We start from the raw sequence: 22,156 nt of genomic DNA, 5'->3' as shown, positions 1-22,156 counted from the left end.
GCCTCCTCCTGTTAGCGGGGCTGGGACCGCAGGGACGACCTCCTGTTAACGGGACCGGGACCGCACGCACCTCCTCCCTAGGCACCGCGACAGCCACGGGGGATACCCAAGACCCCTGAGCCACCGGTGGGCAATGCGGGCCTCCGGCAGCAGTTGAAGAAGCGACCCTCACCCCCCGGCGGCACGCTCCCCTCAGAGCACCGCGCACGCGCCATAGGGCACCTGCGCGCCGGCCTCCCGCCGCCCGCCGGCCGCGTGGGGCTCCGCCCCCGGCGCGCAGTGCGCAGGCGCCCGGCGAGGCGGCGCCGGGGGAGGGCTTGAGATGAGCGTACTACTGCCCAATATGGCGGACTTCGACACTATCTATGAGCTGGAGGAGGAGGAGGAGGAGGAGTCGTCCGAGCCTGTGGTGCGGAGCCAGGAGCTGCCTCGGCCCCGCGACGCGCCGGATCCTGTAGCGGTACGGGGCGCCGGGCACATCACCGTGTAAGGAGTGTGAGGGGGTTGGTGGTGGGCAGCATGACAGGAGGCCGGTGTGGTGGGGCGGGGGTGACGGAGGCCGGGCGGGAGCAGCGTGCTGCTGATGGTACCGAGCTGCTGGGGCACGGTTACCCCCTGGAGGGGGCCCGGGAGAGGTGAGGAGATGAGGAGGACGGTGCCCCATCCCGTGGTGCCCCGAGCGTTCCCTCCCCTGCGGCTGCTAGCTGCCCGGCTTACCGTGAGCTGCGGCTCTGCTCCTTCTCCGCCCCCACAATGTCACCTGCTTTGTGAGAGGAGTTCTGCTTTTAACGTGTTAGAATGGGAAACTTGGTGTTTCCTAATAAGTGGAAACAGCACCAAGTCCTGAATGAGCAGCTGAAGTTGTGTTCAAGCTGTTGGGTGCGGGAGCAGTATCCGATCCTCCCTGACAGCTCTGTACTTCTTTTTTCAACCAATCTGTAAGACAAAAAAGTAAACTCCACACGTTTACACAGAGTAGTCTGTGCAAACAATTTCCCTGTAACCCTGCTCTGCCTCAGCTGTGCCGTGGAAGCCCCCACACTGCAGGCACATGGCTGGGTGGTAGTTTATCTGCTCCAAACTCAGTGGAGAGTTTGGGTTAGGTTTAAGTGTTTTTCTTACTAAAAGGCAATGTGAAGCAGAACGTTTGCTACTTACTTAAATAGTTGATAAGCAAACTGTGGCCTTACATGGAATGTTTATTTCTACTCCAGCAAGTGGAGGAATTAATGTCAAAAAGTACATCCACAAGAAGTTTTTGGTCATTAAATTAATTTCCATGGCAGTGAGGGGAAGGTACTTTATATTGCAGAGATCCATCAAGGTTGTGTTGCTGTAGGTCTGTCTTTGGATTGCATAAAAGAACACACATTTCTCTCTGTAAATAGGTGCAGTGGGATCTAGCTATCTGCAGCAAAAACACTGGGTGGGGAAGGCTCTCTCAGCCTAAGAGAACCTAAGAGATACTGTGTCCATCATGTAAGTCTAAATCAGGTTTGCATTCAGCTAGTGCCAGTGGGTAGTTCTGCTGCACTATGGTGTATTTGCTTGTGTTGGTGGAATTTCTTCCTGTCCTGACCCTAAAGAGCATGTGGCCTGACTAAAGGAGGGATGTAACACAAGCAAAATCATCAGAACACCACCTGCCCATATTATTAGTTATCTGGTTTTAAGCACTAAACTGGAAAACATATCACACACTGCTTTGTCTGTTGCAATGCTTTTTGTGTATCAGTGACATTCCTTAAAGTTCCTTCTTGGCTCCAGCTTCTTTTGGGGATGGGCAGGAGCTTCTCCAACTAGTGATGCCTGCATCAAAAGAGAGCAATGCTTGTAAATGACATGAAATCATGAGCAACCACACATACCCTTGTAGCTACCTCAAATGAATTCCCATCCACGTTATCTTCCCCTTCTTCCACTTCTTCCAGCTTTCTTCCTTCAACAAGTACACATATCTGATATCTGAACAGTACAAGGCAGTTTTTATCAGCTTATGGCATAGTAGATGTCCTTACATTAATAAAAAGTTAGTGGATGTTAAAAATCAAATGTAGATAAACCCTGAACACTCTAGTATGTTAATCTGAACCTCCTTATTTAATGGGAAATATTTTGCTTCCTAAAAAGTTTCTGCCTGGTACATCTCAGCTCTGAAATTCTGTCTCTGTTTGATCACAGGAATACTGCTGCTTTTGAAATCACTTGGCTTTAGAAGCAGGCTGCTCTAGTTACTGAAGGGAGATACGTCACTGAGTGAAACTTGTGTTTGTTTTCTGAACCAGTCTGGAGCATTGCTGATAAAAATTGCTGGCCTGGCAAGTCAGACACTCAGGAAAAAAATCAGAAAAAAGGCAAAACCCCATTTCTTTTTAAAAAGCCATTGTTTCCCTTGGAATTTTGCTTCAGATGCTTTCTATTCCTCATCTGACACTGGCTTCTTGGATACTTTTGGTATGTAGAGAAGCGTAAGTCTCTAATTACAGGGTCATCTTCAGGTCCAGCTTTTCACGTACAGTTCTCTTACAAAACTCCAAAGTCAGTAGATTCAAACTGTGTGAGAGTTTTTGCATGAGAGATTTTTGTCCTTATGACCATGTCAGTGAGCTGCTGCCCCTAACAGCATTCTGCTGCAGAATCCTCCAGTACTAAAGATAAATTCCTAGAATCTTCTGAGGTTTTTTAGCAGGATCATGCTTTTTCCACAGAGTGTTTTGCTAACAGTTTTACCCCTCTGCATGGTAAGAGTGATCATGTAAAGTGCATTTGTTTCATTTTACTCATAGAGAGAAAATGTATGTGAAAGCAGTTAGCAAAATTGGTGCTCATCTTGTTCAGTGCTTTTTCACTCTAGAAGATTCTTACTTTGAAAAGATTATCCATCAGTCATATTTATTGTTTTCAGAAAGCTTTTGAATTTTACCACAGAGAAATTACTAGGGCCTAGTAAATGCCTTTTCTTTGCTTCTGAAATTCCATTTTAATGAGTTATAAACCCATTGTTCGCTGTTCCTTGCCATAATCAGTGTGACTGTGGTTGGCATATCCAAATACCTCAACATAAACATTTCTAGTGAAGACTGAGTCATATCCCTGCCAAAACAACAGCAATGACTTTCATAAACAGCAGTAAACAAACTCTATCTTGGTTAGAAGTTTTTTTAATGTTCTGTAATATTTCCATATAATTAAATCCATGTGGATGGGTAGTAATGAGGTAATGACACAGCCATTAAGCAGATTTTTGCCCTTAGTGTGCAGCTTGTGATTTCTGCTTAAGTCTGCAAACCTCTAGCTTTGGATGCAAATGAACTTCGGTTATTCCATTATATTTTCTGTAGGAGTGCCCCAGGGATCCACAACCCAGGTGCTAATGAAAAGTGTATTCTGAGCCAGGTGCTGTCAATTGTGATGACATTTGATTATTGTCTGATGGTATTCTACCTTCTGCTTGGTTCAAATAGCACATGCTTAAAAGAGCAAATTACCTTGGCTTTCTACTAGCTACCAAAAACTTAGTTTTCCAAAATCTCATCTGTGGGTAAGGATGCTCTTCAATTGGAAAAGCTCCTAGACTAGGAAGAGAAATGTCAAGTGTTCAAGGAGGTATTGGCTCAGGGTTTTTGATAAATGTCTTCATTCTGTAATGGTTGGCACAGCTTAAATGGTACCTCGTGAAGAAAAGTATATAGGGTCTGAGTTGTCTGTTAGATGTGGGGGAAGGAGCCATGCTGAAAGGAAGTTGGAGAGCCACAATAGTACTAGAGTTGACAGAACATGTTTAGCTTCTATAGGCTGGTAAGGCTGATTACTATCTATAAATACTGTAGTGGGATAAATAAGAATGAAGTATTATTTAAGTAAAAAAACCAACAAAAACAAACCTGTAAATGTATCTGTTGTAGACATGAAAATGTGTTTTCCAAAGTCATCCTGTTGCAGTTCTGTGGACAGGAAACTTTGCTTCCTTATGCATTGTAAACTAACGGAAAGAACTGTACAACAATGATACGTGTTACAGGTGAGGCTTGCAACTGATGATTCAGGTGTTCTTCCAGTCTTTGAGAGGTTTATGAATGTATCTTATTACAACTCCCTTTGAGAAGCTGCATTCTCCCCACTTTACAAACAGGAGAAAATGAGATCATAAGGCTTGTCTGATGCCATACATTGAAATGAGGAAAGAGACAGAAGTACAAAGTGAGGTCATCCAAGTTCTGTTCCAGTGTTGTTGCCTATGTGGAACAATGCCTTGCTTTTAGAGATGTTTGTCATCCAGCAAGAAAATTGCAATCAAAGTATGTGGGACTTAGCAAGAGCTGCACAAATCTAACATTCATAAATTCAGCTAAGGAGCCAGAGAAGTAGCCCAGAAATACGTCACCACCAGCTAATGTTCCAAATGATTTAAAGGACATGCAGTGGAATTTATTTTACATAGTGATTTTCAAGTACACTGAATTCTAGAAGACTTGGTAGACCAGATCATGCTGGATCATGATCAGTCTGTTGTAGAAGGTCTAATGAAGTTAGTTATCTCTTAATCAAGACTTCAGGTTTTCACTTTATTGCATAAATTGCTAACAGTGCTTCAGTACAAAAGGCCATTGGTGATGGTGACTAAAAATAGTTTTTTAATGTAGCATAATCCTGTTTTCAGTATCACCAGCACCTTTTCTATTCTTTTAGCCATTTTCAAGTATCAGTCTAAAAGGTATATTTCTGTAACTGAGACTCCTTGAATGTATAGTAAGTGAAAGGAATGTAACTGCTAAAAGTTTAGGGGTTTAAATCTGTTTCCTGACAGCCTTCACACTGAATGTAATAAAATATGTTGTGATCTTGTATTTTTAATAGGTCTAAATCAGGAAGTACTGATTTATGTTATTATTTATGGAAATTGATGGTGGAATGGGAATTTTAACAAGTATATGTGACCAATGAGAGGAAAGACACTACCTATGGCTTAGAAAGTTTTGAACTAGGAGTTATTAAAGATCAGAAGAGGATTCTGGGGAAATGTTAGCACACCTTTGTATTTTTGTTTTCTTCTGTTTCCTAAAATAAATAATTGTGCAGTTTTACTTGAGTTTTCCAGTAGTTAATTTGTTATCTTGTCTGATTGCTAAAACTGTGATAGTTCCAGGTAGTTTTGTTGATGATAAACAGAAAATCCATGTTCCTGAAAACAAGCTTGTGCTTCATATTGTTAATCTTTTCTGGATATTGCTCTTCAAGCTTCCTTAAGAATGGATGTATATAACAATCCTTGGAAGATTTTGTCTTAAGAAGAGAAGCTACAAAAATTGGAGGCTTTCTTAGCAGATTACATTCACAGAGGATGGGAAGTGCTTATATTGGTAACCTTTGTGCTTGCCTAAAATCTTTCTTATTGTGTCTTTTTGTAGCACTACCTTAACATCATGGCTTTCCGGCTGACTGGGATATTCAGTAGCCTGTCTGTGCTGGTGTTCACTCACCTTCACTTCTAGAAAATTTTCAGTGAAAATTACAGAATTCCAGAATCTGAGAATGGAGGTTGGAAGGGATCTCTGGAGATCATCTGGTCCAATCCCCTGTTAAAGCAGGGTCACCCACAGCAGCTTGCCAAGCATCATAATGTCTGTCTGGTTTTGGAATCTCTCCAGAGAAGGAGACTCCAGAATCGCTCCAGGGCTCCAGCACCCTCACACCAATGAAGTTTCTTCTGCTGGTCAGATGAAACATCCTGGATTGCAGTTTGTGCCCCTTGCCCTGTGTCCTGTTACTGGGCACCATGAAAAGAGTTTGGCCCTACACTCTTTAGCTCCTGATGAGCTTTGAGAAGATCTCCCTTGAGGCTGATCTTCTCCAAGCTAAACAGCCTCAGGTGTCTCAGCCTTTCCTCCACACAGAGATCCTCCAGGCCTCTCAGCATATTTGTAGCCTCCACTGGACTCTCCCCAGTAGTTCCCAGTCTCTCTTGAACTGGGAAGCCCAGAATTGAACCCAGTACTTAAGCGGTGGCCTTACTAGGGCAGAGTAAAGGGGGAAGAGAGCCTCCCTTGACCTGCTGGTCACTGTTGAATAAAACACAAATAGGTGACAGTTTGCCATAGTGCATATAATGGCTTAAGTAAGAGGCAAAATTTGAGCAATGCTTCAATGGAGATCTACTCTTGCAGACTTCTTTTAGTATTTTACGCACCTAGTGCTCTCTACAAGAGTCAGGGCTCTGACCTAAATAAGTTATTGAAAAACTATTGGATTTTACCAGTTTTATTGACAAGCATTTGAATTGGCTTCCTGGAATTCTAAAGACAGCACAGACCTTTAAGGTCATGAAGTCCAACATTAGCCCAGCACTGCTAGGTCACCACTAAACCATGTCCCTCAGCACCACAACTACTTTTTTATTATGTATGTATCTACATTTTGTTAAGCTTCTCTCTTCCTTGTGGTTTATTTTACATTTTTGAGTTACACTGCCAAGTTTGGATGTTGGAATCATTATGCTGTACACGAGTGTGTTTGTATTATAAAATAGGGACCGGTGGCATTTCAGCAGTACTGGTGTTTGTGCAAGTGACCAGTGAGGAGTCCTTCAGGTGAGAATTTAACTCAGTGTGAGTGCCCTCTCTCCAGAAGGGTTGTTTTTACAGTAAATATTATAATACTGGTCTGTGCTGGTGTTGGCTGTGATCCTTTGGGGTTTGTAATTTTTGAGATCAAAAATTCTCAGGATAGTTTAGCAGAGCTGAAGTGAATGTTTTATACAGTATATTGAACTTTGCAAAGCTAGCTTTAAGCTCTGTTCAAACAAAGGCTGTAGCAGATAGGCTGTCTGCTGTTAAGTTAAATTAGCACATTGCAAAGGTTAAAGATTTCAATTAAGGTAGAGGGGATGGAAGATGAGAGCTTCAGAAACTAGCAGGTTTAGCTTGAGAGCTTGGTTAACTTCTTGGCTACCTACATGCTTTAAATGAAACCAAAAAGTCAGTTCTGATGGTTGGAAATTCCAGATGCTTGAGCAGTTTTGGAGCTAGTAGTAACACAGATTTGCAAGCAAAGTCTAGTTCCTTGGAGGTTTTACTGTTTATAATCCAGACTTAACCTCTTGTTCAAAAACAATTCTTCAATGAAGAATAAGCACAGTAATACCTAAGACTTAATTTCTCTGAAGTTCATAGTTGTCCTAAAACTTTTCATTGTATAGCTTCTTACATGTTTTGCAAGAGTTTAGCTCAGCCCAAAGCAAATTTTTTTACAACTCTGCGGTTATGAACTTGTAAAGTGATGATGAATGGGTTCCTTACAGCTAGCTGTAACAGTTGCATGTGAATAAATTGCATGAGTAAGAAAAATAGCATTAAAAGGATTATTGAACCTAGTAAATGTAATGGCTGGAGATTTTTTTTTTTTCCTTAAAGCAAAGATTGAAACTTGCTGCCATCCAGTCATAAAAGAATTTTTCTTCTTGTAGCACCTTGAAGTAAGGCAGCAAAACTATGTTTCTGTCTGTAAAGGACCTTATCAATGGTACTGGAGAACTTACATCCACTTAGATGGAAAGCTCATGAAATACTGTAAATCCAAGGGCAAAAGAAATGAATAGGGATTTTAAAAATCTTTACAAGATTTTTATTAAGGGAAACAAAGTAAGTTAGGTGGAATATATTTTGTTTGTCTCTTTTGTTTTCAAGGTTTGGCTTGAGCAACAAGTTTGATACAGAATTTCCCTCTGTTCTGACAGGGAAGGTAAGTGTGAGATTAAACTGTTCTTTTAAATGGAAAGATCCAGTGCATAGAGTGCTTTCTGTGTTACATGCTGGGGAAGCCTCAGTGCAGGCCAGGACTGCACTGCAGACTGTTATATTGGCTGTCCTGAATGAACCAGCTGGTTGAGGGTCAGTCCCACAAGAAGCAGCTATGTGCAGGAATTCTGTCATGTTGAAACAGAGAAAAGCTCAAGGTGGCATCACACTTTTCATCCAGGTGATCTACATGAAAGCAAGACTCACTTCACCTTGCTTTATATATATCTGGAGTTGTGCTGCCTTCTGTGTGAATGAAATTATTTTCAACACCAGACCTCAGCTCAAGCCTCGAGTTTATATTTAGACAGATCTCTGGGAAGAGAACCTGTTTTATCTGAAGCATTAAGGAAGAAAAAATTACAGTCTTAAATCAACACATCAAGCAGGTTATTAGTACATTATTTAGTTCTGAAAATTGGTGGTGACAAGTCTGTTGCTTTCTCTGGAGTCCTGTCATCTCACTAACTGCAAGTTTAATATTCATACTAAGTGCAAGATGAATTAATGTTCATTCAGAGCTATGAATTATTAAAATATTGTAACAAAATTCTGGGTTATGGTTTTAAAATATTTTCATAACTGTTGGGGGGGAGGGTTGTATTTTTTTTTTTTTTCTTTTAAATTTAAAATTCCTTTTCTCCTGTTTTTTTTTTTCTGGTGCTTTTCTTTTGCTTAATTTTGTATCCCACATCTGTGAGGAAAATTTTTATTTGGCTCTTACTACTTTCTCTGATGTCATACCATACAGCTACTCTACCCCTGCAACCTCTTGCAATAGCTGTTGAGTCATGCTAGCAATATACTGAAAATGCAGCTGGATGGTGTCTTTTGTGTCTGCCAAAATCACCTGGGGTTTTGCTCCTTACTTTTTACCCCAGAATATAATCAATCAAATTGAACTTGTCCAGCTTTTCTGACAGCAGTACAGCTGAAAAGCAGGTTGCTCTTGGGAGTTTTGGGTTGTTAAAAGACAGCCTGGGATCTCTGGCCTAGCTTCAGGATCTCCCTGAGCTCAAAAGGAAAAGTCTTACTGATTCCATAATGTGTGATGTGAGGGTTGGTGATAACACCATTTGCATTTCACTGCCTTTCTTTTCTGCCAAACTCTTTCTAAGCCCTGAAAAGTCTGAGAACACTTTTTGGACACAACAATTTTAATGTTCTTTTAGTCAAGTTTTATCTTGTTATCAAATAAGCCTGTAGAAAATACCTAGCAAGAAGTTTAAAAATGTAATTTATTTACAGATGTTTTTTTTGGTCTCTGTAAAATATGTCTGTGTATTACAAAACCAAAACAAACCTAACCTTCCCCAAATCTACACTTTTTATTGATGCCTGTCACATTTTCTGCTTGATTGCCCTCCTCTGGGCAGTGGACAGTGAATAAATGCTTAATTTAACGTTCAGTTGACTGCTTGGACTTAATTTAGCAGAGGAAAGAAGTTCTTTTGCTTGGCATTTACCCTTGTTGTTGTATAGACCTAATCAGTGACAGCACAAATGGTATGAGCAGGGATTTGCTGTACACAGGAACATTGCTTCTGTTGAGAATCTTGATAGCCTGTTATCTTTTTCTTATGTGTGGGTTTGAGGGGCTTTCTGGGGAAGAAGACCTTGAAAACAAATTAGTTCCCTTCTGAGGGAAGAAAACACTGATCAAATGAGATAGTAAACACATTTTTCTTACTGCTTGCCACACACTGCCATGAAAGACTTTACAAACCACAGTTGTGGGGCTTTGGGGTTTTCATACTTTCATGAATTGCAATAAATAATGTGCTGCTTCCTCTTTTTGTGGCAGTCAATCACTTCTATCCCTACTGAAAATTGATTATTTTTTTTTCCCAGTAAGGTTTTCTTCAAATACTCTGAGAAGTAATTTGCAATAAGAAGCTCTGTAGTCAGTTGATGATACCTTACTTTAAGATCTTCTACTGTTCTGAAAACACCGTTTTTATGAAATCACAAGTTGTGAGTAGCAGAGTGACTGTTTATATTAACAGTTTGGGATTCAAATGTTTGCTCTGAAGCTGTGTTAGTACACAGCCAGCATAAAGCAATACTTGCTTTGTTCACAATGTGTAACATTTAATGCCCACTTTGTTGTCTGCAGTAAATTGATATTAATAATATATTCCCTCTCCTAATGGAATGTAAAAGATGAAACCATTAGGTGGGATTGATAGATTATTTTTTTTTTCCCTGTGGTTTTGTTTTCCTTTTTCAACAATATAGATGGATGTTTTTAAGCAAAGGATGACTGAAAAACCTAAATAGCTACAAGTCTTTAGCTACACCTTGCTCCCGGAAGTGCTAACTTTGGGTTCATGCTGCTGTGTAGAATTTACTTAAGCTACTTGACCTTCAGTTTTCCCATCTACGTGATGATGGCAAACCTTTGGTTATCTTTTTTAAATTTAAAACCTGAAATACCTCTTCTCCTTCACCCATCTCCCTATTTCCATGTCTCCCAGTTGTTAGACTCTGAATAAATTAGCCTAGAGCCAAGATGTGCATAATTACACCTCAGATATTTGAGACGTTTGTTGCTGCTTGTGGGAGAGGTAAATGTATATATTGGAGGATAAAACATAAGCAATAAAACAATAAAAGTAAGGAAACTATAAGGTAGGGCAGATGTTAGGCTTGGCTAATTCAGCTCCATTGACTTAATATTTGTCGTGAGGAGACACAATCTTCAGCTGGTTTCTAAGACTGAGCTGGGCATTCAAACAGTACATTGTTTTCAACAGAAGATTTTTAAAAAGGATTTGACTATCCTTAATATAGAAGCAGTAATTAATTTTCAATAATATGATTAGACTTTGGCCTAAATTTAACTTCTGGGTGCTATGTTTTTATAGGATTATTAATTCTTTTAAAACAAACATTTAAAAGCATTTAACAAAATAATCTTCATGATAACATGGTACACCACCACACTCTGTTCCAGGTGACAAGAAAATGATGGAGGCAGTGAACCTTAAGGAAGAAAGTGGAGTTTTCTGCCCCAGTCTTAAAAGACTAAAGGTCCTATACTGAGATTACTGTGCAGTGCAGGGAAACGTGGGCCATAAAACACGGTCTTGGTATTGTGATCCCCCTGCAGCGTGTGATTGATAGGGTTTGTGATCATGATGATTGAAGGAGAAAGATCAGGCCTGCTGGGCTTTGCTTGTTCCCTTCCTGTGTTTGTAGATTCTCTAGCATCCTGTTGTAAAATATTATGACACCCTGTCCTTTCCTTTTATGTTTTGGGCAATTCTTTCCCCCCTCTCTTGAAGACCTGAAAGGAACTAAAGTCTATTTACAAGGTGTACTGCACAGCCAGGAGCTATGTACTTACCTCGCTCTTTTCAAGACCCAGACGGAAACTCTCCAAGAGGCTTTTCAAAATTGCTCAAAACTGGACTTCAGTATGGAGCTTTCTTTGTGAAAGAGGCACTCTGAATTTTCCATTTGTTTCAAATCCATCACTTAGTTCATCTTAACGCTTCAATACCTACAAGAAACACAAGATTAAAACCAGAAAATTAACACAATTTGTTTCACTTGGAAACCATTTTACTAGAACTTCTATTTGCAGATATTTTGTTCTTTGTAGTGTGTAACAATGCTTAATGCTTTTACTGAGCTAGAAACTTGAGAGCAACAAACTCACTTTGCTTGTATTTGTCACAGCATGAAGCTCATCTGGGTCACTGGTCCCTTTAGTTTCAAATGAAGATGGGTTGTTGACACAAATAGTTATTGTGATTACATTTCCTAAAGGGAGAAATATATCAAATTGTCTGGTTTATCCAAAACCATTTGAAGTGATTTCATTTTAGGGTGCAGCTAAGAAAGTTACCTTTACATGTAAGTGTTTGATGTGTTGGCAGGTGGTTGTGGTGCTTTCATGTACCATATTGAGATAAGCATCTCGCTAGAATTTCTGAAATAGACATTTTCTCTTTCTTGATGGCATCCAAAGTTGGATCCTGTTTTAACCATTTGCAGTACTCTTCTCTACAGGAGAGTACTTCAATGTGCTTCTTATAAACTAGCATCAAACTGTCAACTTGATGTGGTTAGAGACTACTTCCAAAGCAGCACAGAGCAGGGAATCTCACCATCCCTCTGCTTTATTGCTGGATTTCCAGTTTCTCTGTCATCTGTGAGCTAAGAGCCTGGCTGACTGGTTTATCATGTTGGATGCTATAACTGATGATGAGTTTTCTTGTTAAGTACTAGACTGTAAATCCATGGTCTTTGGTAGGTTTGTACAGCTGGATTTTGAGGTTGAGGGGGGTTGTCAAGGTGCAGTCATCTTCATGTCCAATAGAAAAGGAAATTTTCTCCTTTCTTAGTGGGATTGATTACACAAGTACTAATAGGGGCACAAAAAAAGCCCTACTTCTTTTTCAAATTAAGAGACAGAATCATACATGTAAACATTTAAAAGACTTAGCAAAGTAAGTGCCATTTGTATATATCTAAATGTTAGGGATGTGTAAATGACCTGAGGCACTGAGAATGCTCATTTGTTAGTATATGTGAGCTCCACTGACACTGAAGCCTGTCTGACTGCAGAAGCTGTACAACATTACTCCTACTGCATGCTCACGGCCCAGCTGTACTGTGCTGCAAAACATTCTCCCACGCGGAAGATGAAACAATCTTGCTCACGTGCATCTGATATTTGCTGTATCCTAAATACAAGAGCCAGCTCTGGCAAACAGATCTGTAAAACTTCTGTCTCAGACACATGCAAGTACGGGCCAGTTTCCCACACCCCATTGTGATTCTGATTTTTGGTTTTCCTGCTGATGAAAAATGTCCCAATATGTGAGATCTGCTTCTGTTTGCTATTTTCTGCCTTTTTTTTTAACTGTAAAATACATTGAATTGCTAATGTTAGTCAGTCTAAAGAAAATTGTTTCATTTGCATATGTAAAAAGACTAATAAGCTAGTCTGTTTCAGATCCCAGTGTTTTCTTTTTACTGTTGTCTTTTTTAAAATAAGGCACCTACCGTAAAATACATTTAAATGTTGATGTTCCAGTCAGTCTAAGGAAAATTGGTTTACTTGTTCTATTTGTACATGAAAAAAGAATAACAGGACAGACTATTTCAGATGGGAGAGCCTGGATCACCATGCAAAAAATACTTCCTGTGCACATACTAATTCCTGTTACAAAATAATCACAGTGTTAAATTATGTTCTTATATTACTAACTGTAGGCCTGGCTCGTGTACAAACACAGATGACCTCTGGCTCTGTGGCTGCCTGGTGATCTGAATGGCCAGGAAACAGATGTTGGATTTATTTACTCCCATTCCTGCCATGTTTTAATGAATTTAGCTCTTGTGAATAGGCAGGGGTAGCAGAATCAGGTCCTCTCCATTTCCTGCCCTGTGGTTTTGCACCTTGGGTGAACAGACACTTTTGTCAGTAAATTAATGCTTCTGTGTTTGTTGTTGCCCTTGTTTGCAGAACCAAATGACCAGAGTGGGGCCAGCATGGTTGGAAGGATAATGTAGCAGTTGCACAGTTTTAGACAGATTAATTCTAGGTTGTTGGTTTTATTTTTTGTTTTCATTTTTGTATTTTCTTCAACATGGCAAATTAGGAAAGATTTTTCCTTTTTTTGAGGTGTCTGGTTAAATCTGTTGAGATTGGATCTGGTTATTCTGCTTTGTGCATTCAGACACTGGATTGTGTTACAGTTTAAAGGTGCCATCTTGGAGTAAATAACACAAATCCGTATTTGACAGATACCAGTTATTTATGTTCTGTAGAGAGATGAGGGGCTTGTGGTCTGTAAATTGGTATGTGTACTCACTCTTCTATAAGAAATGTGCTGCTATCAGAGAAGGGAGCTTGTTTCTGATAGAAGATGTTTTTTTTTTCCACTGTGACTACAGTGGAAGTATATAGAAAATAGTATTTTGAGCAAGTTTTGCTGAATATTCCTCAATTTAAATGGTTTTCAACAGCTGGGTTTTATTCCTGGTCCTGCACAAAGATGCATTTCTTTGCTTTGAATATAATCCAGTCTGTCTCTTCAAGCTTCCCTATTTTAGGGAGCAGCCACAAGTGAAGTTGTGGTCTCACGTCATTATGGACTCATTTTAGGAATTTAAACACCCCTCCCTGGGGCTGCTTAAGGGCAGGTTGGATGAGGCCTTGAGCAGCCAAACCTAGTTGAGAGGTTGGAATAGATGATCTCCAAGGTGCCTTCCAACCTAAGCCATTCTATGATTTGTGGCCAGAGGTCCACCTTCACCCAGACACAGTGGTATGAAATAATTTTGGACAAGATTATTCTTTTTCCTGTGACAGGTGTTTTTTACTAGGCAGCTGCCCCACATTCCCTTGGAAATAAGATTTCTTGTCATTCTCTTGGTTTTTTAAGTCACCATAGCCATTCCATATGTTGCTGTCTCCTGCTTCTAGTTTTGTTTGGGGTCACCACATCATCAGGACAATTGATTTATTAATGGGGCAGTAAATAAAGATGAGGCTGTTCACCTAAGTGATATTTAATGTAAGCTGTTGTAAAGCAATGCAAGTTTTGCAAAGCATGCACCAGGCTTTTACACTATTTAGTAGAGGAAAGTGACTTTCCCTGCTCACTAGATAACCAGTGTATTAGAAGATGAGGTCATGTTGTATTATGTTTCATTTACATGTTACTCTGTAGAGGCAGTTATGGAGAAAAAGGACTTGTAATGGCTTTCCACTGAAGTTCAGCACTTCTGTTGTAGGTTGCCCCAGAAGAATTCAAGACCAGCATCGGTCGCGTGAATGCCTGTTTAAGAAAGAATCTCCCTGTCAATGTAAAATGGCTGCTTTGTGGCTGTCTCTGCTGCTGCTGCACGCTGGGCTGTAGCCTGTGGCCTGTAGTCTGTCTTAACAAAAGAGTAAGTACAAGTGTCAGACTTAATTGGATCGATTTTGCAGTTGCTAATAACATTAAATAACGTTTGTTGGTATCAGCCCTCTTTCAACCCCCTTTTTTTGGTCTCTCCATTCCTTAAACAGAAAATAGCAGTTTGTTTACAAAGCAAATTGAGTTAATAATTTTAGGAGTAAGCCAGTTCCATCTTGCTTTGAAGAGCAGGATGGAGTATATGTGAAAACCTATACTTTCAGGATTTCTAAAGGTCTAAAAATTGAATTAAATAAGTGCAGATCTGAACCTTCAAAGACTGCATAAACCAGAGTGAAAATTACTTTCTCTTCACATCCCCCATCCCAACTCCAAAATAAATATGTTTTAAAATAAAAAAAAACCCACACTTTTTGGTATGCAATAGACCCCAAAACATTTCAGAATTGTGGTTTTGTTGACATATTTTACATTAGAGGGTTAAGAACAAACTCGGATTTGTTTGCTATTTGGGAGGTTTAAAGACTTCTCTTTTTTTCTTTCCTTTTGTTATTTCCTTGCCAACAGAAAGTTGACAACTCCTATAATCAGGCCTGAAGTAATAACTTGGAGAAGCTTTAGCAATATCAAGTAGACATGATCCTAATTACCTCTGTGGTTTACATTTAGAATTGATTTATCACAGCAGTAAATGTTTAGGAAGTACATAAATAGACGTGGCGTGCCGGTATTCTTTAGGAAGTAGATAAATAAGTATGGAATACTGATAGTCTTTGCAGCTATATTAAATTTGTGCCCATAAAATCTTCTTATCCACAAATCTAAGTAGTATATAGGTGCACTAGGAAGAAAACCTCACACTTGTGGATTTAATTATAAGAAAAAATATTAAGTAAAAATTAGTTAAAAAGTAGTACTTCTGGCCTTTGAGAGTTTATGGTCTGCAATGAAACAAACTGAAAGCAAAACCAAGATGACCTCTGGAGGTCCCCTTCCAACCCCTACCACCCTGTGATCCTGTGAACGGGCAGTGCTTTTCAGAGGAAATAAAGTTTGTTTTGGCAAACCTGCCTACTTGCTAAAAAAAAAAAAAGTAACAGTTGCATTGACTTGGATTGAGGTTTTGGTTAAAAAAATAAAATGCACTAAAGGCCTAATTACATGAAAGTGTTGAACTGCTAGCTGATAGGATGAGCTTTAGCAAAGAAACTGGTGGATGGAGTTTTGTGGCATGCTCTGCAGGAACTAGAGCAGAGCAGCTTACTGGTCTTTTTATGACCTTTAAAATCACTGAAGCTCCGTAAGACGTTTTCTCCCACAATGGTGGAAAGAGGAGAATGTGTCACATGCACTTTATATTCAAGAGTTGAAAACAGGTACTGTGTGTTGAGATGTTGAGAGCTGACGTTCTTTGGTGGCGAGATTGAGCATTCAAATACCAATTACATGAGCAAAAAGGATATTGGGAAGAAATTCTTCACAGTGAGGGTGGGGAGACACTGGAAGAGGTTGCACAGGGAGGTTGTGGATGCGGTCTCCCTGGGGGTGTTCAAGGTTGGACAGGGCTTTGAGCAACCTGGTCTAGTGGAAGGAGATGCTGTTTGGCCGTGGTAAACTAAACTCAAAAGGATCTCATACTGAGAAAATTATTTATGGGGAGCTGTAGTTCAAAGTTAAAGAACAAAACAAAACTGGGCAATTCTTTTCCTGAAGAAGGTCTGAAGATGAGGACTGGGGTGTTGAAATGGTAGGACTTCTATTTAGAATTTCTCTTTTGCTTGGTTCTCCTTTATAAAACAAGCTTACTTTTAAATCCCTTTTAAACCAGAATGCCTGGTAGAAGATATTCAGGATGAGGCTGGATTCTGAACCATTCATAATACAGTTTTGACTTGCTTTTTAGACTAGAAGATCAATTCAGAAGTTATTAGAATGGGAAAATAACAGACTGTATCATAAGGTAAGCAAAGCTGGAGTGCTTGATTTTTCAGGTTTCAGAACAGTAAGTTGGGGTTGGCTGGTTTTGTTTCTTTGTTTTGGTTCTTTGGATTTGTTTGTTTTGCTTTGTGTAGTGATTTTTTTGGTTGGTTGGTTTTTTGTTAGGGTTTTGGTGGTGTTGTTTGTTTCTTTGTTTTTTCATAGTTGGCATATAGGAACTTCATGGTCTTGCTATAATTCCGTACTTTATGGACACTTAAACCTGTGTCTGAAGTGTTCCAGATCCTAATTTGGATATTGCTAATGCTTGCTATGTTACTTATCAGAACAATATTGTGGTGTGCGTTAATGCTGTGATGATTCTTTTCTTAGCTTGGTTTGCACTGGAAGCTGAGTAAAAGGAAATGTGAAACTAGCAATATGATGGAATATGTAAGTATTACACCCGTGACTTGATTTTTGTGGAGAATAGAACTAGGATTTTATAGAGAAAATCCTTAACTTACTGAACTGTCACCTATCCAAAAGAATGTCCCAGGAAAACATGCAGTTGTGCTTGATGTACTCCTGTGAAGGCCACTTTTAACAAAAGCAACTATGGTTTATATATAGAAGCTTAGGAATTATCACCACAAAACTTGTTTCTTTCATCATAAATTCTGCGATTGCACTGCAGATAGCCTTGCTTTGATCTGTAATTTGTAATGTGGTAATTCCCACTGTGGGAATTACCATACCAGTTCCTAGATCTTTAAAACTCATCCACCTGTTCCATTGCTGTTCATAATTACTTTGACTCGAACTATTTATGCAGAACTGCTGCATTTTTACAGTAGTGTGGGTTTTGTCTGGGTCTGTTTTTGCCAGCTCTCAATTTCATAAAGTTTTAACTAAGATAATGCATTTAGGAAAGCCGAATTCAGAATATTTCTGTGATTCTGCTACTCCCCCATCCCCTTTGATATACAATTACCAAGGCTTGAAGAAGAGTCTTCCAAAAATCGGGTGTCCTAAAGCCCTGTGTTTCAAAATGACCAAAATCTCTGCTCTGTTACCCTGGGAAACTTTCCTTCCTTACAGTACATTTCAGATACATTTAGCTTTGTGTACTAGCTAATGCTGCATGGTAATTGTGCCGAAGGTTTGACCTTCTTGGTTACTGTGTTCTCCTCTTGTCTTTCTCCCTTCTCCAACAGGTAATATTAATAGAGTTCTTACCAAAATATCCCATATTTCGACCTGACTGAAGAACAGCATTTGGGTCTTTCCTGTTTCCTGTAATTTTCTACCCTTAGTGCCTTGTAGATGATTTTGGAAAGAAGATGGTCTACTTCGCTGTGATTTAAAAACATTCTTCAGTAGAGTATCTTCCTCGCTATGTTACTTTCTTTTGTTAAGAAGAGAACAATTTGCACATTTTTTTTTTAATATTACATGAGGCTTCTATGTTGCACTCTGAATTTTTACCATTAAGAACTGATAGAGTTGCCACTAGGGATCTAACATCAGTGCTGCTTAAACTTGTTCTGAGCATGCTGCCTTATTAATTTCTCTGTTTGCTGTCCTCCAACATGCAGCCTAATGCCATGTCGTACTATAATTCATTCTAAATGTTGCAAGCCAAGAAACCCTCAAGTAGAAACATCCAGGTAAGCATCTGGTAGTGATGATTTTAGTCTTAACTTGCTCGCATAGGACCTGCAATCAAACAGCACTGGTTTTGTCCTGCACTTTGCAAATTCATCATTTGACATGAGGGGGTTAATTATTTTACCCACCATGGATTTGTAAATATTGACTCTTCGCATAATGTAAAGTGTGGTATGCCAAGGTTTACAGAATGTAATATAGCTCTTGTTCTATTGCCAACGGTCCCACCTCGTTCTCCTCATCCCATTTGCTGTTACCCCTCTGATTGTATAGACCCATCCACACGCTGGTTTCATGGTAAAGCCATCCAAGTCTGTACATACTATCGGATGTCTAGGGCTCAGTTGCACTTTGTTTAGTAAATGGATGAAAAATGCATAGCATTTCTGTCGTCTTTTGGGTTTAAAGCATTTCAGGTGTGGTTTGTAGCACCTGAGACAGGAACTTTTAAATGCTGTTGAATTCGTGGGGGAGATGGTGGCTGCTATTAACAAAATGCTTTAAAGCCTCTTGTTAATTAATGATAGATGGATGTCAAGTTCTGTTTTTAGGTAAAGAAAAAATGTTTCCTAGTTGGAGATCTTCATTATTACTAAGGAGAAATATGTGGACCAACCAAATCAAAGCTGAAGTAACACTTTTGATATTTTTAAAGTGTGATCATGCTTCAGCATTTTAACATTTGAGTGACAGGGCATCCTCTTCAGTGGAAATAAATCTTACCTAAATCAGAGCCCTGTTTCAAGATATGCTGGTAAGTGGCTCAGTTGAAAGGGTTCATGCAATGTGTTTTGGCATCCAGGCACAGTCTGAAGATCCACAAATGCTTCATGGAATTCACAAGTATTTTTGGATTCTTCCCCATTTGCCTGATCTCAGGAAACAGGAAAACTTCCTGTTGTGGCTGGCTGAAGCGGGGCCACTTGCTAATAGTAAGCAAATGGTAGTTGATGCAAGTTCTCTCCCTTTCCTAACTAGAAATTAGAAATCAAATTAAAAAGAGCAGATGTCTGACTGTCTGCAAGCTGTGATCAGCAGCATCCTAAGTGACCAGGCATTTCTTTGCAAAAACTTGACACCTTGTGACATCGTCCCAAGTGGCTTGGGATATCCTCTGAATGTATTTGGCATCTTTTTCAGGATGCAATATTGTATTAAAATACAGTGTTTGTAAGACCATTGTGTTCTACTAACTGTTGTAGATGAGATTTCCTGTACACAGTGTTTACAGAAGGCCAGTTTTATGCAAGTTGTTACTGGGAATCAAATGCTGGGCTGTTGTCACTGTACAGCTGAGGAGTGTCAGCCTCTGGTGCTTGCAGTAGTTTCCAATCCCAGGCTGAAGCTTCACCTCCTGAAATCTGTAATGTTCAGTGCAGAGGTTACATTTAACTGGTAGACTGGTGACAACTAACTGTTTAATTTCATTTATGACATGATGAATAAAACCCAACTCTGTGTTTGAATTTCCCATCAGCTACACTTTGCAAACTAGATTTCTATCACAGAAACAAGCAAAAGGTTCGCTCCTTTTTTATGTTTTGTGTGTGTGAATGTTAATTGGAAGCAGAGAAAATACCACAGAAAATTACAGTGCACACCAAAACTGAAACAGCACACCCAACTCTATGGATTGTATTTCCCTTGCAAATAAGTTTCTGGTGTGAAAGGAGTTTAGCTTAACGCAGCAATGGAAGTTTCTTACTGGTGTGCAAGAACTTTGATAGTAATTTTCTTTGTGTGTAAGAAACTCAAAAAAATCTCAGCAGGTTCTTATTTTCTTCTTCATGTGACTATTTTCAAGATGTTGTTTTCCAACTGGGAGAACAGACAAGCCCAATGAGAGGTCTCAGAACTGTCAGCAGTGAATGCTGAGCAGTCTTCAATCTGGCTGCTAATAGAAATCATCTTCAGGCTGTGCTGACTTCATGGTATGCAGTTCAAAATGTCTGATTTGTGTTGTTTCTGTGAAGTGCTGAGAGGACATCCTGATCTGCTGGAGCTCCCAGTCCATCTGGGCTGCTCCCTGTCTGCCTCGTTCTGCACAGGACCAGAGATCCAAGGCAGAACAAGACCTCAGCTGTGCGCTCTCGCCCTCATCCCTTTGTCCCCTTCCTGTGGGTCTGGCCTTGTCCAGTGCCAGAGGCTGCTCTACCCCTCAACAGATTGTCTGCCCCTGGGTCTCTCCCGGGCATCACAAGGCACTTAAGCACAGAATAAAGTTTACATTTTAAGTGTGTAAATTCTATACATTAACTTTATGCATGATTGTTGATTGTAGCCTTCATACCATGGAAGGGTCTCTTTTTGTTGTGTTCTAACAGACATTTAAATGAGTGGCCATGAAGAGTATGAGAGCCCAAACTGCCATTTACAGTAAGCACTATGTTTTATTAAGTAGATAAGTTTGCATTAAAATGCAAAACCAGCACCAGTATTATATTTGCATCTGAAAGACAGGTTCCATAGCTCATGTAATGATGAAAGCAGCTCTAAGTAATGCTGTGAACTCCTGTCCTTCTGTTCTGCCTACAGGTTCTTTTTTTAATGCCAGGGCTATCCTTTGCTTTAATATAAACACATCCAGCAGGAAAATGTATCTTGCAAGACTGAAAATGTTATTTTTGACAGGAAGTCAGCATGAATTGGTAAACCTATTTGTGGAGCTTGGTTGTTAAGTGGGGAAAGAATCTGTGGCAATACAACAGAGATTAATGTTAGCAAAGTGTAGTGGAAGTGGTAAAGAAAGTGCCTTGACTGGTTCCAACTAAAGAGAAAATGCTGTGCAGAGAATAAGGAGAGAAGGGAACTAGTGACTATCAGGAGTGTGAGCTTGCAGCAGATTTAAAAGCAGTTACTGTACCAAATCTATGTTTATTTTTCATATAAACCTGTTGACACTAACTTTCCCTTCTAGTTTTTTATCTGGGAATATTTGGGTTTGTATCTGCTAAGTTTTGTATCTAAGAGTATTGAAGTTTTAAATAGTGGCAGAGCATCAAAGCTCTTACATGCCAGTTCCTCACCTGGCTCTGTGAAATTGCTTTACCATAGGAGGAGGAAAACAAAAACTGTTCCAAAACATGCACAGACAAGTCTAGGAATTGTGGATTCAGTTGTAAATGGGTGATTTTAAAAGAGGAAAACACTTTTACTAAATTTGGTGTGGTCCTGATAAATAAATTCCTGTTCTTTCCTTGACAGGTACAAAACTTCATGTGCAAAACCACATATAAATGTTTGTTCTCGTCTCACATGACAGTTTACTACATTTCCTTGTCTACACATTACCATTGGAGCAATAAAAAATGTCAAAGATACTGATATTCAGTGTAAATTATTTATCATTTTAATAATATTCTGTGATTCTTCTGCCATTTTGGTTTTCACTTGTGGTGTCACAGGACTTGCACCGCGTAAGACAAGTGGTTTTGTTTAAACTGTGTGAAACTTCTTGTGTTCTTAACATTTTTATTGTGTTTACAAGCGAACAGCCACTTGGGTTTTTTTTTTAACAGGACCTCACATCTTGAGAGCTCGGGGGTTTGAAAGGAAAACAAAATTCTAACTGAGCTCACTTTCTACAAGTTACTGCACTGGCTTGTGCCATTGAAAGGAGCTGGATGTCAGAGATGCATAATCACTTTGAGATGTTTTGATTTAATTACATTGAAAGATGAAAACCTTTGAATAGTGCGATGTACTTATGGGAAAAGGAAATCATCTTCTGTGTCTCTCCCTGTAGGAGTAGGGTGCTGATCAGCTGTGGGTGGAATGGTGAGTGGTGGGTTTTTAACTGAGACAGGTTTCTGATACAGCCAGATCAGGTGCTTGTGTTGAGACTGTATGGTTTGCTTGATTTAAAGAACAAGATTTGGAAAGCTTAGGAAGGCTTTC

The 22,156-nt window shown here is 39.7% G+C and overlaps 1 protein-coding gene across 1 annotated transcript; it reads left to right on the top strand.

Moving 5' to 3' along the window:
* The first annotated feature begins 314 nt into the window (after positions 1–314).
* Positions 315–19,357, top strand: CHIC1 (cysteine rich hydrophobic domain 1). Its single transcript, XM_054169560.1, has 6 exons — positions 315–486; positions 7,683–7,737; positions 14,547–14,702; positions 16,575–16,631; positions 16,982–17,041; positions 17,806–19,357. Exons 1-6 carry the CDS (start codon positions 323–325, stop codon positions 17,854–17,856), a joined length of 543 nt encoding a protein of 180 aa, XP_054025535.1. The 5' UTR covers positions 315–322; the 3' UTR covers positions 17,857–19,357.
* The last annotated feature ends 2,799 nt before the right edge of the window (positions 19,358–22,156 follow it).

Source organism: Dryobates pubescens, chromosome 18 (genome assembly GCF_014839835.1).
Source record: "Dryobates pubescens isolate bDryPub1 chromosome 18, bDryPub1.pri, whole genome shotgun sequence".
NCBI lineage: Eukaryota > Metazoa > Chordata > Aves > Piciformes > Picidae > Dryobates > Dryobates pubescens.
Note: the sequence above shows the minus strand (reverse complement) of the source record. Positions and strands in the feature narration are given on the sequence as shown.

Bases quoted from the DNA above. Each gene is read 5' to 3' on its own strand.
- CHIC1 (XM_054169560.1), top strand. From the start codon at position 323: ATGAGCGTACTACTGCCCAATATGGCGGACTTCGACACTATCTATGAG. The intron at 14,703-16,574 runs GTAAGTACAAGT...CTTGCTTTTTAG, and splicing joins TAGTCTGTCTTAACAAAAGA to ACTAGAAGATCAATTCAGAA. The intron at 16,632-16,981 runs GTAAGCAAAGCT...TTCTTTTCTTAG, and splicing joins ATAACAGACTGTATCATAAG to CTTGGTTTGCACTGGAAGCT.